This window comes from Scomber japonicus, chromosome 22 (genome assembly GCF_027409825.1).
Source record: "Scomber japonicus isolate fScoJap1 chromosome 22, fScoJap1.pri, whole genome shotgun sequence".
In the NCBI taxonomy this organism is placed as follows: Eukaryota; Metazoa; Chordata; class Actinopteri; order Scombriformes; family Scombridae; genus Scomber; species Scomber japonicus.
The window spans coordinates 19,126,150-19,141,313 of record NC_070599.1 but is presented as its reverse complement, the minus strand read 5'-3'; the positions used below and the strand labels follow the sequence as shown (position 1 = coordinate 19,141,313).

The 15,164-nt window shown below is 41.5% G+C and overlaps 1 protein-coding gene across 1 annotated transcript in view; it reads right to left on the bottom strand.

Annotated features, from left to right (window-relative positions):
* Positions 1 to 14,468, bottom strand: part of arhgef40 (Rho guanine nucleotide exchange factor (GEF) 40) — a 38,204-nt gene extending 23,736 nt beyond the window's left edge. Inside the window, exons 1-5 of the mRNA XM_053343488.1 lie at positions 14,414 to 14,468; positions 6,098 to 6,187; positions 5,210 to 5,317; positions 1,727 to 2,012; positions 152 to 1,310 (exon numbers count right to left, since the gene is read on the bottom strand). Of these exons, the coding sequence (XP_053199463.1) occupies positions 152 to 1,310; positions 1,727 to 2,012; positions 5,210 to 5,317; positions 6,098 to 6,187; positions 14,414 to 14,416 (1,646 nt within the window). The 5' untranslated portion in view covers positions 14,417 to 14,468. The remainder of the gene's footprint in view (positions 1 to 151; positions 1,311 to 1,726; positions 2,013 to 5,209; positions 5,318 to 6,097; positions 6,188 to 14,413) is intronic.
* Between the last annotated feature and the right edge of the window lie 696 nt (positions 14,469 to 15,164).

Here is a 15,164-nt window from a genome sequence, read left to right as displayed (position 1 = left end):
GGCCTATATGTGTCTAAGTTCAGACAACCTGTACCTTGTGCACCAAGGTTTACACCTCAGTGTTACTGATCTGTACTTTCATATGTAAGTGTGAAAATACAATACAAATAAGAAGAAAGAGTGTGGTGCCCCATAAGAAATAAATCTTTACCTTGGTACTCTGAATCCTGCACTTTTTACTTCCTTTCCTCTGGGACACACTCTGTTCTCGTTTTTTCCTTCATCTCTTTCTTCTGTCACCTTTGCGTTGGATGAACTCTTCATTTTAGTTTCACTGTTAGTTTTCTCTCCACCTGTTGAACCTCCAGTGAATGGTCTTTCTGGTGCATCTGATGTTGGGGTGGTGGCATCACTGTCTCCGCTCACTGTTTTGTCTGTATCCTCAAAGACAGAGTCCGAATGAGATCCTTGATCTGAGTGACCCTCTATAACATGCCCAACTTTGTGGTTTGTCATGTCAAGGATCTCATTTGTGACCGAACTATCACCACTTTCACATTCTTTACTTCTATGGTCATCTCTACATGCCTGTGTGACACCATTAGTCTCTCTCTCCTTTCCCACGCCAGGCCTCCTCTCTTTAAATGGGCCATCAAAATAAAGCCGGTGGTTTTCCAGGCCCCCAGAGTCTCTACTTATTTTATCTCCTTCATCTGAGTCATGAACAGAAGAGGAGTAAGACCGCCTTCCTCTGCTTGGTACAGTGACTCCTGTTGGAGGCCTAGGCGATAACACATCAGCTTTGGGGGCCACCGCATCTCTTTTGGCCCCAAGGACAGCACGAAAGCTGCCAAATCCTTCCATTCTACTATAACCCCAAGCTTTTCCTTTCCGGAGTTTGATGGCCTTACCTCTCCTACACAGAGGCAAAGTCTTTGTCTTACAGATCCCATGCATCTCCAGGTATCTCTGCCTCGGGTCAACCCCTCCGTCAGGACCACCTCTGGGCTCCAACAGCTCTACATAGTCCCCGTCCAGCTGTGGGTGTCTTGCTGTCCGCCCGAGCCCATCTTCGCTGCGTCTTCGCCTGGGTAGAGCAGGCTCGGAGTCCAAGCCATCTGGTAAATCATCATCCTCTTCCTCATCCCAGGACCAGGAGTCCAGCTCTCCAGATGATGAGCCACCCCAGCCCCCAAGGGTACTGCCCCCCTCACTAGGTAAGCGGTTGGGTATGGAGCCCTTGTGGTTAGACATCAGGCCCAGGTCTTCAGAGGGGTCATGGATGAATTTGGGGTAGACAACCTCCTTCCACGGAAGGCGTACCACACCATCACATGTACTGACCAAGCAGGTGTCAAGACCTCCTCCAACTGTGGGGAGACAAGAGGGGATTAAGAGTAAAATACAACATTGTTTGGTGCTTAAGCCAAGTTAATGTCAAGTTACTCAACTTAAAAATGAAGACACCAACGTCAGCTAGATGGAAAACAAAGTTTGAAATTTGTTAGCTCCTCCTTTAACCCTGTTGCTAGGTTTTCCACTCTACCCTCTAACACAATATATCAATCCCATCTCTTGTTGCCCTTCCACATGCCATCCCTTGCTTATAAAGTTGTCTCCTCACATCTGTTTTCCCTGTAGTCTTCTTCACAGTTCAAGCTGGAAGGCTTTAACCAATTTTCACTGAAAAACCTTATGGTAGACATAATCCTGGATTACATTAACCTCGCAGACCATATCCTTACTTTTAACCTTTTAACATTTTGACGGAAGTACAGGGCCTTACCTTCCCTCTTGTGGCCCCGCTCTTTGTTGACACTGTGCAGCCACTCAGTGGTGAACACAAGAGGGTGTTGGGACTCAGGTACCAAGATTTCTTGGACAGTGCGTCCCCCAGGGGCTAAACATTTTAGGGCTAGTCGAGGACAGCGTGTAGAGAAGGGCACCACCTGCAGGTAGAAGTCATTGCTGCGCAAGAGCCTCCAGTCTAGTGTGGAGAGCTGGACAACCACTTTTTCGCCCAGACACAGAGGCCAGCCGGAATGCAGAAACAGGCAGCCCAGGTACTGAGACTGAAATGCAATGTAGAAAAAGAAAAGGAGAGGCAGAAATTGCATTAAATGTATAAGTTACACAACTATCCACCATCTGCATTTAAATTAAATCTTATGTGTCAAGTCTTCTCTTTGTACCTCTTGTGTTGTGTAATCACTGCCCTTTTGAAATCTTGCCTTTCAGAGTCCCCTCCTGCCAAAAGTTATTTAATGCTCACTCACAATCTGGCCCTACCATTCACAAACCGGAGCCTGCATGAGCCAGTTGGAGCCCTCCTGCATGTTTGTGTTTGGCTGCGATATTCAGATGAGTTGAGTTTCTAGAACTGATACCACATCAGTCAACAGTGTTCAAAATCTCTTGCCAACTTGACAAAAGCCAACACCACAAACAAATGTCATGACATGTGACTCATACAGTGTTTTCAAAGTGTAAAACTGCTTAGCTAGCATGACACAGTGAGAAGAATCTAGATAGCTGCAGAGTCAATGCGAGTCACACAGAAACATGCAGATGGCCAGCTCTTCACAACAGCCAGCCACTGTTAAAGCATTCCACCATTTCATAAGCTCTGCAAAACTGAGGAAATCAATCTAAATCATGCACACTAAACAACACGGGTCTAAATTTAGAATTTCCTATAAAGGAGTAGTGAAGCTCATTTTAGAGGAGAGAAGGCCCCCCAGTGTGAGCCTATGCACCATTAATCTACTGATCTATGTAGGAAAATACACCTTCATCCAAATACTATTCCCACCTAAATCAATCTTGTGTTGTGTCTAATATCCTCTCTCTCTCTTTCATAGTCTGAGGTATGAAACTCACCCAGAAGCTCTCTCTGCTGTTCCCAGTCACATCTAATCGACTGACACAAGGCTGCTCCCTCCCCCCTACATACCCTCCAGACTCACGAGACGTGATCGAATTATATTCCTGATTCAACCTCTCTTCCATCTTCTCTACTCTAACTCTCTGCCCCTTATTCAATTTCTTCCCTTCATGCCTCTCTCCTGTCTCTTTGCATGTCTGTTCTCTTGCAAAGTGGCAAAGTTTCATTCTGATATCTGTCAGGGTGAATATTTGCATTATAAAGCATGCTTGACTTTTGCTCTTTTAAAAAGTTTGTCTGTTTTGAGTCAGCCCACATTCTGTAACTCTCTGTCCCCTCCAACCCCCCCCCCCCCCCCCAACACTCCCTCCTCCTCCAGCTCCTCCTCCTAATACTTCTTCCTCAATGTACCCCAGTGTTTGCTCCTTCTTCACCGCCTCCCATTTCTCAACCATTCCTCAATCAGCCTACTATAGTCTGCGACTTCCAGCATCTTCTCTTTTTTCGGACACACACACACACATACACACACACACACGCACATGCAAGCACGGTGAATGAAAGCCATGTTCATTCTCTCCTTCCATTCCACTCCAACCGCTTCTCTGTTACTCACTCTCGCTTTCTCTCACAGCAGTAACACACTCACATATGGAAGGAATTAACATCATGACTCACAGTCTAACTCCCGTCCCAGGCAGCTCCACTCAACGACAATGAAAACATAGTTTGCTCACAATGCATGTGCATGTGTGTGTGTGTGTGTGTAAGTCTAGGAAAACTGAAGAGGGAAATATGAGACAGTTCTAAGCCTGCCAGCTTGTGCTAAACAGCGTGTGTTGTTTATCTTTGTCTAACGGAAAGTAAAATAAAAGGAATGTTGTTCAGTGTAAACCACCAAGCTTTGATTTACGCACATGTTGCATCTTAGTTGTGTGTGTGTGTGGAAAGCAGAAAGTGCGAGAGACTGATGTGAGGACACAAAGTGGAAGTTGAATGATTGCACAATGTTTACATAGTGTATCCTATGATACTATTTCCATATATTTGTTTTTGAGCTTGTGCTTAACAACCAGTAATCCTTTACTTATGCTTCCCTTCACTGTATTTCACGCCTCTCTGTCTATTCAGTGGAGCTTCCAAGGCAGGAAACTACCTCTGCAGGTCACAGCGGCTGGTAAATCTCAAATTTCACCAGCCACGTTCACTAATTCAACTGTTCAGCGAATGTTTTAGAGCTGACTCGACCCTCCACAGTGAAGTTAGTAAATGTTATAGGGTCACGCATGTGTCAAATTATGCGTGCTATGAACTCTCTTTGCACTGGGGTCTTCATGCCACCAGTTACTGTGACACTCATTAAATTCATAATGTGGTGCTGCACTGGTGTCAACAATGTACATAGCTGAGACTTAAAGGGACTTGAGATTGACTTGGCCTTGCATGCGCTGAGGGACTTTACTTACTTAAGTTATGACTACCTTAAGATTTTACTTGACTTGATATTTAAAAGTGGAAACATTCAAGTCAGATGGTCTTAGCCAAACACTTTGCGCATTTACTTTAAGTATACTGGTAGTGTTTTGAATAAACTCTGTCTTAATATGAAGTCAAGCCTTATGAAGCCTTGTGACCGTCTTGTCCTTTAGGACTTGAGACTTGATTTCTGACTTTGTTTCAATTGACTTGAGACTTGACTTGAAATCGCCCTAAAACACTTTAAAACATGTGAAACTTTCATGAAGACTCACTTAGACTTATCATTTAGAACTTGAGAGATGACTGAAGACTCTCAGTTGACTTGAAATGTGACTTGAGAATTGCTTTAATGACACATGAGACTCGGCTTGGGTTTTACCCAAAACAGAAACAAGTGAAGCCTTGTGAAGACTTAAGACTTCATATTGCTTTGCTGTATCAGTTGACTTGATGTTTAAAATCTGAAGCCTTATAAAGACTTGAGACTTTTCCATCAGAACTAGAGGCTTGACTTAAAAAAAGCTAAAACACAAATTAAGCTTTAAGTACGTTTATGTACTATGTAACTTTGACATAACTAGAGACTTGCTTTGGATGTCTCAGCTGACTCTGTCTTTCCTCAAAAGACAAGTGAAGTCTTAATAAGACGTGTGACTTTCCTTCAATCTCTTGACTGTCCGATAAGCTAAACAACAGCTGTCAGCACACACACACACACGCAGACACACTTAAAAATGACTTGATGGGCCATTTTCTCCAAAAGATTAACATTCATTAATTAGAATCAAAGCATTAAAAGCTGGTACATTTCTCACTCTACACCTCTTGAATTTGACAGATGAATCTGCTCTGATTATACAGCTCTGTGTGTGTTCTCATCTACAGTGTTTGCAGTTTGGAACTCACACAGGCATGCTGCTGGAGTTTGTGCAGGAGGTGCTTGGCAGGAACAAAGTAGTCCAAGAGGTAGCGAAGACTGTCATGTTGATAGGTCGACTCCAGGACAGAGAAGACCTGGACAAATATGTAGAAGGGGTGGGGGTATGGTGATTAGCACAAATGTTGCAGACTTCATAAATCATTGCTCTCACTGTGAAAACCTTTCTTCTTCATATTATCAGCTTCTCATGAAGTAAGAGCAGTCTTTGTTTAAGCTCCACCGCCTTGCTTTCTCGACTGTGTCCAATGGATTTCGGAAGGGTTTCGTTTGCCCAAGAGTGGAAGAATTTCCTCGACTCAGACAGCATGTAATCAGAAATTCAAAACACGAAAATCACAAAGGCTGCTTCACTTGATCCATATTATTTCATCAGGCAGCTTTATTTTTCCGTGGCAGCAAAGGATTATGAATGGGAGCTACATGGCAACTTGGAACAAACCAATTAAAAAACTTTCATTACTTAACATAGAAAGAAGGGGTAGAAGAAATATGAGGATTTCACATGATAACAGATATGATTTTAGCATTTGTGATGCCAAGTTGGAGATATGAGATTTTTATCCAGCTGACCACTCTTTCCTACAATAAAAATTCAAAACAGTGAACGTGTTTGGCAGTACACATCATGTCAAAATCCTGGTTAGAGGAGTAGAGTTTGACTATAATTGACCAGATGGCTAGATTTTGTTTGTGTTGGCTTCTAGTAGTAGTTTATATCCAGAGAAGGCCATTCTATCAACTTCCCCACATACTCTTATTACATCCTTATCATTTAATTAAATCTGCATCATTTATATACCCATGTTTATTACTGTAAAGGCTGGAATTAAGTGGTGTGTGCTTGTGAGATCTACCTGGGAGAGGAGGGGCGGCGCTGTGCTCTCAAAGGGAGGATAAAGAGATGAGAGCGCCCCCTGCACGCAATCCTCCATTGCCTCCGAACCCTGTAGAGAGACAAAGATGGTAACAAAGGGTTAATCCATAAATGGACAGTGAGTCAACTCTAATGTCTGTGTTTGTGTTTAACAGCCGGCTTGTCTCGCCTCTTGTTGACACACATACACACACACGCACACAAATATACACACATACTCTACTTTCAAACTTCCTGTTCTATAGTCTGGGGAGTGTCAAACATTTCCTCTAAGGGCCAGTGAATGTAAAAACCCCCAGAACAAAAGAGTGAAACCACACGCTACTACTACTACACACACACGCTCACACACACGCTCTCACACACACACACACACACACACATACATACATACATACCATACATGCATGTGCAGACGTATGCACATTCACACACACGCACACACATACCATACATGCATGTGCAAAACACGTATGCACATTTACACACACACACACACACACACACACACACACACACACACACACACACACACACACACACACGTCATAACAGGGCCAGCCCGTGAGTTGGAGGGTGACAGAGCAGAGCATGCAACACATACAGTGTTTATTTTTCTACATGGCCTGTTGGCATGGCAACCTGCAACTTTTTCTCTCTCTTTCCTAACCTCTCTCTTTCAGTCTGCCTCCCTCCACACTTCCTCTTAAACCTACCATCTGCTTCTCCTCTCAGTTTTTTTTTTATTCCTGTAGTTGCTCTTTCTTTCCTCGTCTCTTTTTTTTCATACCCAACTTTCTTTGTTTCACCTCCATCCGACTCTCTGAATGTCATCTGACAACAATTATGTCGAGATTCTCTTCAACAGTCGACATATTGTGCTGAATAACTACAACAACTGAGGGGATGGATAGAAAGCCATGGGAGAGAGAACACAGAATGGGTAGAACAGAGTGTACGGAAAAAGAGAAGAGCGGCTAGCGAGGGAGGCCAGGAGGGAATGAGCTGGTGGTGGTGTGAGAGGTTTATGGAAGAAGACCTAGGTTCAACAGAATTGAAGAATTATTTTTGAGGTTTGTTTATATGTACAGAGGGGGCTTGGGGTTAGCCACAAAGGATGATAGAATGAGTACCAAAAACAGGAAAGTATTTGTAGTTTTTCTGAGACAAAGTTACGCAACTTAGTCTGAAATGTCCTATTAAAATTAATTCACATGAAGGTTAAGACAAATGTCAAGAATTGTTATTTTACCAAAGCATGGAAGAAAGAAGGAGAAAATGGAAATGTAGGAACTGAAGAGAACAAGCATTAAGGTGGAAAATAACAGAAAAAAGGGGGCCACTGGACTGGAGGCCGCTTTCTGAATGGAGAGCTGAGAACCAAAGAGGAAAGTGTGAGACTTAATAACAAGACAGACCACTTAAAAAAGTCACATCAGATCTACAGTATAACTCTGGCTGGAGACCTGCTATGCTGAGGTAGTTCAGGGTCATTCACAGGAGATGATCCATCTTGTGTCCTTATCCACTCTCTTGGCTGCAAAGCAATTGTTTTCAACTTTCAACTTTAGTCGTTATGGCACCAACAACATTGGGCTCAAAATCCTGAAGATTTGTTTTTCATTTTGGTTGGGAGGTATATGGCAAATTGGAGGGAACAAAAATGAAATGTTGCATAAGTGTTACTGGTCATCTGGGTTTCAGTGAACAAAACCACTAGATTTTTTTGGCAGCCACACAGTCTGTAAAATGCTTATCTTAAAAGGACATAAGAATTAAGTACTAAATTAATTCCTTATTATCTTAAAAAAGTAAAAGTTCTGTCACCTATAGTTTCTGAGCAGTTAACTTTTTGAAAAGTCATTACATTGAAACAAGACAAAAAAAAGTGTGGGTGCGCTTCATGCACCATGGAAACCAGTTTAATCAAGCCACCCTATTAGAAAATATGAGCTTGTTTATTTAAGACAAAGACTAAATTAAATAAGTGGTGATAACTAAGTAAAAACAGACAATTGAAGCAGACGTGTTATTGCATAATGCTCTATTGGAGATGTTTCTTACTCATGGTTTAAAGTCTCCAACAGTGCTCTCTCAATTAAACGCAACACAAATCTTGCAATATTTGAAAAAGGATTTCAAGTCGGTTATATTAAAGCCTGTGTAAAGAAGACATACTGTACATCCTGTATACAGGAGGAGGTGTCTCAGTGCATAGATGATGGTAAACATCAGTCAGTCAGAGGGTGTGTTGTACTAGGTGTGTAGTGGTTGTAAAAGAAGCTCAAACTGCCTTCTGGCTCACTGACAGAACATATTTAGTGTAGTAAAAGCACAGCGGGTGGTTCGGGGGATTGCAAGACAAGCCAGCAGGAGCTTCCTCTTACTAAAACCTTTTTAAAGCATCCCCCAAGACGTGAGTTAATTCAATATGACACTAATTAAATGCTAAAACTCATTGCTGATGTGAGAGTGGTGTCATTTTAATGTATAAATGTTTACTCAAGACAAAACACGTTGTTGTATGAATCTAAGATTGAGCTCGACTGGGCCGTGCCTGTTTTGCATGAGCTTCATCTGACTCAATAGAGCTTCTCAGTATCAAATATGAGGTTTGTGTCAGAAAGCAGTCAGACAACAATGTACCATTCACTGAGCTTCATTACTTAAGCATTGGTACAAATGGGCTACTCAAGATTGGAGAGCTTATCTGAAACCATATTTTACACACATTAGCTGCAATTTTATACCAACTCTTTTGTTGATATTGAGACTGGCAGACAAGCTAGAATCATTGTAGCTTACTTAGTGTCAAGCTAACTCGCCTGCAACAATATTTGGTTTGGACGTGTGATGAACGATTCTATGCCACCAGAACCTTTTACCCTTTTTTTTCATTCAACATTGACTCTCTTTGTGTATGCATGCCTGTATACACAGTTTTCAACAGGATACACCAGTGATAATATCCAAAGAATGGAATTTCAGACAGGCATCACAATATACTCAGACTGATGGAAAAGAGTGATGATGCTTTTCTACCAACCTACAAAATCCTGTAAGATTGCTACTGCTATGTCATATGTTTAGTCAGGGTATCAGATCAGGATGATTTATGTAGCTATACTTTACTCCCATCTAACCTATAACCTAGCTTAAAGTAACAGTATATATAATGCAATTCACAGACCCATGCATGCCCATAAAACAAAGCCCTGATTAAATTTGCAAACTAAGTTACATTTCAAAGAGACCTTCATGGAAAACCTGGTGCCTCCTCTTTAAGGGACTATAGGTATAATCCACTTACTCTTCAATCGAACACTTAATGCTAATGCACTCACATGTCTTACTTAAAGTAAGTCACTTTGGACAAAAGCGTCGGCACATATGTAATATAATGCAATGCATCTGGAATCAAGGTTTTGCATTAATCTTACAGTTCCCAGCAAATGCGTTCTTTTTGAGACCTAACTGTGCACATGTGATTTCCAAAGACAACCAAACTAGGAAGATCATGAGGGACAGACCTCAGTTGGGAGCCTGACAGGAAGCATGTCAGCTTATTTTAGAATTAGAGCCTTTACCACAAAAGTCCCTACTTAATAAATAGACTTGTTTTTGAGTGATACCTTACTAAACACATGTCACCATTCTGGAGCAAAGTGAACATCCTCATTTTCTGCAGAAGGGAAAGTACTGCTCAGACTAAAATGATATATTTTACTATATGGGTTAAATGTATATAAAATGAAAAAAAAAAGTACGAAAAAAAAAGAGTACAAAATAGTTTGTGGTGTGAAAAGAGGTTAAATGTCAGTAGATGTGCACTGGCAACTTCAAGTTTCCACATCACACTTGTGTAAGCTGCATACTGGACCATTATTGGCTCCCAAACTAGTTGTGATGTCACAAATCATACCCCTAAGTACATGCCTTAAACCTGGATTTTCTGTGAGTGAAACTTTCCACTTCCAGCAGATGAATGTGAAAACAATCCTCTGGTGCCAAACTCTGCACATGCATCGTTCTGCACAATGAAGCTCAAACACCCAAGCATAGGCATAAGAAGAAAAACAGATTTTTCAGTGGAGGGGGACTCCTTAAAAGTCACCGTGTAACAGAAGTTCCATATTTGGGTTGCATGATGACAATCAAGCAAACTCCATCTGCTGAGGAGGACTGTGAGATGTGGTTGAAAGTTCTGGTCAAGAAGTACGAGGTGGACCATTTTTTTGTTTCTTTTGTCATACTGTATGAGGAATAAAACAACTAACTCCAAGCTCCCATGTGACTCTAAGTTGTTTCATGTTGTTTTTGTTCACTAATTTACAAATCGACAAAGCGTCAGGTTCACCACAGTTTATATCTGCTAAATGCTCTGGCACCAAACAATGTCAACACTGTCACACTCACTTTTCCACTGTTATTTACAGTCAATAGTGTGTGTCTGTGGAAAAGTGTGTGTGTGTTCACGTAGCACCTACAGTAGTGTGTCGGTAAGGGGCGGTAAGCATGAGTGTGCATCCTCTTTTTTGTGTTCTGAATATGGACAGACTGTACGGAATAAAGGTTTGTCATTTTTGCGTCAGACTTCCTGTCTTTCTCCCCAAGCTGAAACGGAAGAGGCAACGGTAGTCGTCCAAAACAGATGCTTGACGCAGAGAGCAAAATAGAGACAGTGTCAAGTCTTGAAAAAAAGAAAAAGGTAATCAAAGAGAGAGAGAGAGAGAGAAAGAAAGCAAGAAAGTGGAAACTCATGTGGCTTTGTAAAATACTGTATATAGCACTTGAACTGTCTTTCAAGCCAGTCCAGCTTATTGACGCATGAGTGAAATGAAAAACTGATTGAAAGAGAAACAAAGTGACAGAGAGACATTGAGAAAACTATAGAAAGGGAGATCTTAGACTAAAAGAGGAAAAAAAGAAAAGACAGAGAAGGAGGAGGCTGACCAGTGGGAGAGATCGATGGGAAACAAGAGCAGCACCAGCCATGATAGAAACCAGATGTAGACCCCAACAGTATGCGAAGGACAGAGAAAGAGAGGAAGGGAGATAGAATAGAAAGAAGCCAGGAGAAGGGTGGGTGGGTGGATGGGTGGGGGGGCTGATAGAAGATGACATGAAAAATTAGAAAGAATGCAACAGAGAAAGAGGGATCACAAAAGAAAAAGAGGGGAGGTATGGAAAGGAGACAGGGATAAAGAAGCAGACAGAGAAAGGGAAAAGAGAGGATGAGGAAAGAGGAGAGCCCTGAAACTGATTTCCTTTCCTAAATCTTCCTGTATAATCTAACTTGACATACAGTAGGTCAAACAGCTTGCCTGGATGTTTTTTACGGATTTAAGCACCATAGACTGCTGCCGAGGCAAGTTTCACACCAGATGAGATCTCACACAACACTTTATCCATTCATTGTTTCTTATTTGAATAGTATGCAAGGTACAAGAAGGGTATCATGAGAAATGAGACGGAGTGTGGCAGTTTGACACATTTGGTGGTGTAACTGGTCTTTTTGGTGACTGAAATTTCCTAATGTAAAAAAGTAGCTTTAAAGCAGCTATAGTCAATATTTCTATGATAACAATGAATCACAACTTTACTGTTTTGGGTCACTCCCGCTGCTCTCATCTACACTACTTTCGGTGTCAGCAGGCAGTTTTTCCAGCAACAAAGCTCTAAAAACTGACTTTAAGCTATATATCTGGCACTGAACAGCAAACTGATAAACTTAGCAACTAGCTGGTGAACATAATAGAGCATTTAACAGCTTAAGAACCAGATATTTCCCTCAAGAGCTGGTGGAGACCAAAACGGAGCTAACCCTGAAATTTGTTTGGGCAAGAAACAGGAGGGTTAACTGACAATCAAATGACAAAAGCAAGCTCAAAGAGACCACAACTACTTAATTTGGTATTAAAATTGAAAGTAATCACACCTTATTTGCCAGTAATAATCCTTACTTGAACAGAAAAACTATGTGCGCACAACTACGGTAAGTTTGGTGGCTAAAAATTAAGCCAGGAATTTGTTCTGGAAGCTGCAAGCCCAAATGCTGCAGGGCTCCTATTTTGGCCTAGTGGTTACACTCGGCATTGCAGGATTACATGATGCAAAAAGACCTTTTCCTACATACAATCATTTCAAAAGGGAAAAGGCAGAATAAATTTTTGAGTATCACAAGCACACCAAAATGCATAGTCAGGATTTTATCCATGCCAACATCAGGGATATCTGTAACAGCCGTATCATTGGCTAAATCTATGCCATCCATTTATTTGGAAAGCCTGCAGGAAGTTAGCTGGCTCGGTCAGAGGAGGTTGGCAACTTTCCATTTCTCAGCAATTAACTTAGTGAGTACATTGTCCTTATTATTGATAAAAACAATGGCCAAAACTACAAAAACAAAGTCCAAAGTTTAGTTTCTTGATCACATTTTCTATATATTCTGTATTTTTACAACAAAGTATGATAGAAGTTATGCTGAAATGCAAATTAAAAATGAAGTCAGAAGCCTCTTGGATTCCTAATAAAGACTCTTATTCGATGCCAACATGCAACAGACTGCAGTGTTGAAAAGTGGCCATCCTTTTTCTGCCTGCACTGTATGTGTCAGAGTGTCTCGACAATCACAGGAAACTCAGTTAAAGAAAGATTCCTGTGATTGACAACATAGCTGACCCCGTCTGGACTGTTTTAGTGCTGTTATCTCCACCCGCCTGGTACTCCAAGTAGATTAAAACAAACACAGAGGATCATTTGTTAACTTTCATGAGACTTTTTTTTTTTTTTTTTTAATCTTGCCAGATTCAAGGACTGGTACATCCCATTGGAGTTTCAAAATCAGACAGACACACAGAGGCAATGGAAATACCCTCTGCCACAAATTATTGGCAATATGTCCAGTTGTGTGTGTGAGTGTGTGTGTGTGTGTGTGCATAACTGTTTGCTGATGCATTTTAACACCTATGTGCATGTGTTAGCAGCCATGTTTGTCCCTGAGTGTGTGTGTGTGTGTGTGTGTGTGTGTGTGTGTGTGTGTGTGTGTGTGTGTGTGTGTGATTGAATTCGTTCCTCTTGTAGTGTTTTTATGTACTGGGCAAATGTCGGTTGGATGATTGTTCACGAAAACAGCTGATGCAGTCACTCTAATGAGCTTGATGTAACAGTGAAAGAATTTTAACACTGCTGTGTGATTTTGTTGTGATTTTATGCGGTTTGTGTGTACATCTGTTGCTGTTTTCCATCCTAAACTTTCCCAATTGGCTACTGAGGAGGATGAATTGGTACTGCACATGTTCTTCCTGCCCTGAAGTCCATGCCATGCCTTGTTCCTCTTTCTCTCTTTATATTTCTCTCCCTCTCTCTCTCTCTCTCTCTCTCTCCCCCCCTTTTCTCCCAGGTCCAATGTGGAAAATGCGGCATCACTGAAACCACTGCTGCTCCCATCCAAGTCTCCTAAAATAAAAAGTAACCCTACCCTCCTCTTTTATTCTGCTCTTTCCCTCTCCAGCGCTCCCTTTCTCTCTACTTTTTTTCTCACTTCCTCTCTCTGCCAAACTGCTCCACCCTACAGGAGCGGGAACATGATCTAAATCTTTTTTTCTGTTTTGTTAATTCCTTTCTTTCTTAATTCAATTTACCTCCTTATATATGTGGATGTGCTTGCCTGCCTGACTCATCTTTCTGTCTCTGCATCTCTGTATGTCACTGATCACACCATGTGTGGGTGGAGATGGTAAACAAAATCCCCAGAGATGCAACAGAGGGTTTATTCTCTTTCTTGGAGCCCCTAATTCCCTCTACAAGTCGACCACAAAAAACATCCAACGTCGCACAACTTAAATCATGTCATTATAACTTGCTGCCACTGGGATTTGACAACTTTGCAAGCTATTAAATGAACTGCTGACTTATCTTCCCATGCATGCCTCCGTGAGAAGTGATGAAAAGATATATAGAAGTAATGCTATTTCAAGTTTTGAAAGCACATATGGATGCCTGGATGAAAGTATCCTACATTGAAATCTGTAACTGAATTCATAAAGAAAAACTTTAAAATGTCAAGTTACCTTTAGTCAAAAACATGAAACCCTATGATAACATCCTAACATAAGACTTAAAAAATTAAAATAATGGCACGTGCACTTTGAGTACTTTGAAGTTTGGGAATATTTTTGGGATGCATGGCTAAAGCCTGAACAATAACAGACTATCTTCTTTATCTAGAAGATGATTTTTTAGCCTTTCCCGGACAATCTTGGACTTTCCATGGCTTAAAAAACAGGGGACTTACCATGACTTCAGTCGGGAATTCCTACATAGTCCTCAGCTCTTTTCCTGGATTCGCTTCCTCTCCGCATTCTCCGCAAAAACTTTCTCCCTTCTGTTATCACCAAAGTCTTATTTCACAGCCTCCGTTACTTCCTTTAGCTGAATTCAGTGCGTAAAAACAGTCCGTCTCTCTCCCCCGGCCTTACACTCTCTGCGCTGTATTTCCCAGGCTGGGAATGTCCAAGCTTGAAATCCACCCCCCCCCCCCCCACCTACCCAATCACCCCCCTCTCTCCGTCTGCCCGGCAGTCCCACGCACTCCCACTTCCCTCTCCTCCTCCTCCTTCTCCTCCTCTCACCTAACAAGAGCCCCACAGTCCCTCTCAGCACTCAAACTTTCCATTTTTACCCCCAGAGTAACTTAAATGAATAGACAATAATAATTAAAAAAAACCCGTTACCCCACCCAGGGCGGCGTAATTGCAAAAAGAAACCTCTGATGTTTTATTGTTCGGCTAAAAATTGTACGTTATTTATACTCAGTGGGAGATAATTAAGTCTCTTTGTAATTAAGCATAATTTAATGAAAATGGTTGAGGCATGGTGTAAAATATTAAAATATTCTGCTGCTGAAGTGGGTCTGTTTCTATCTTCTTACAATAGAACCATAATGATAGGGAACAAACATGTTCATAATTGTATTTACAAATACTGTTTTTAGCAGGATGGATTGTGGAGTTTGTAAGCGGTCTCTTTTGCCAAGGAGTACTCCA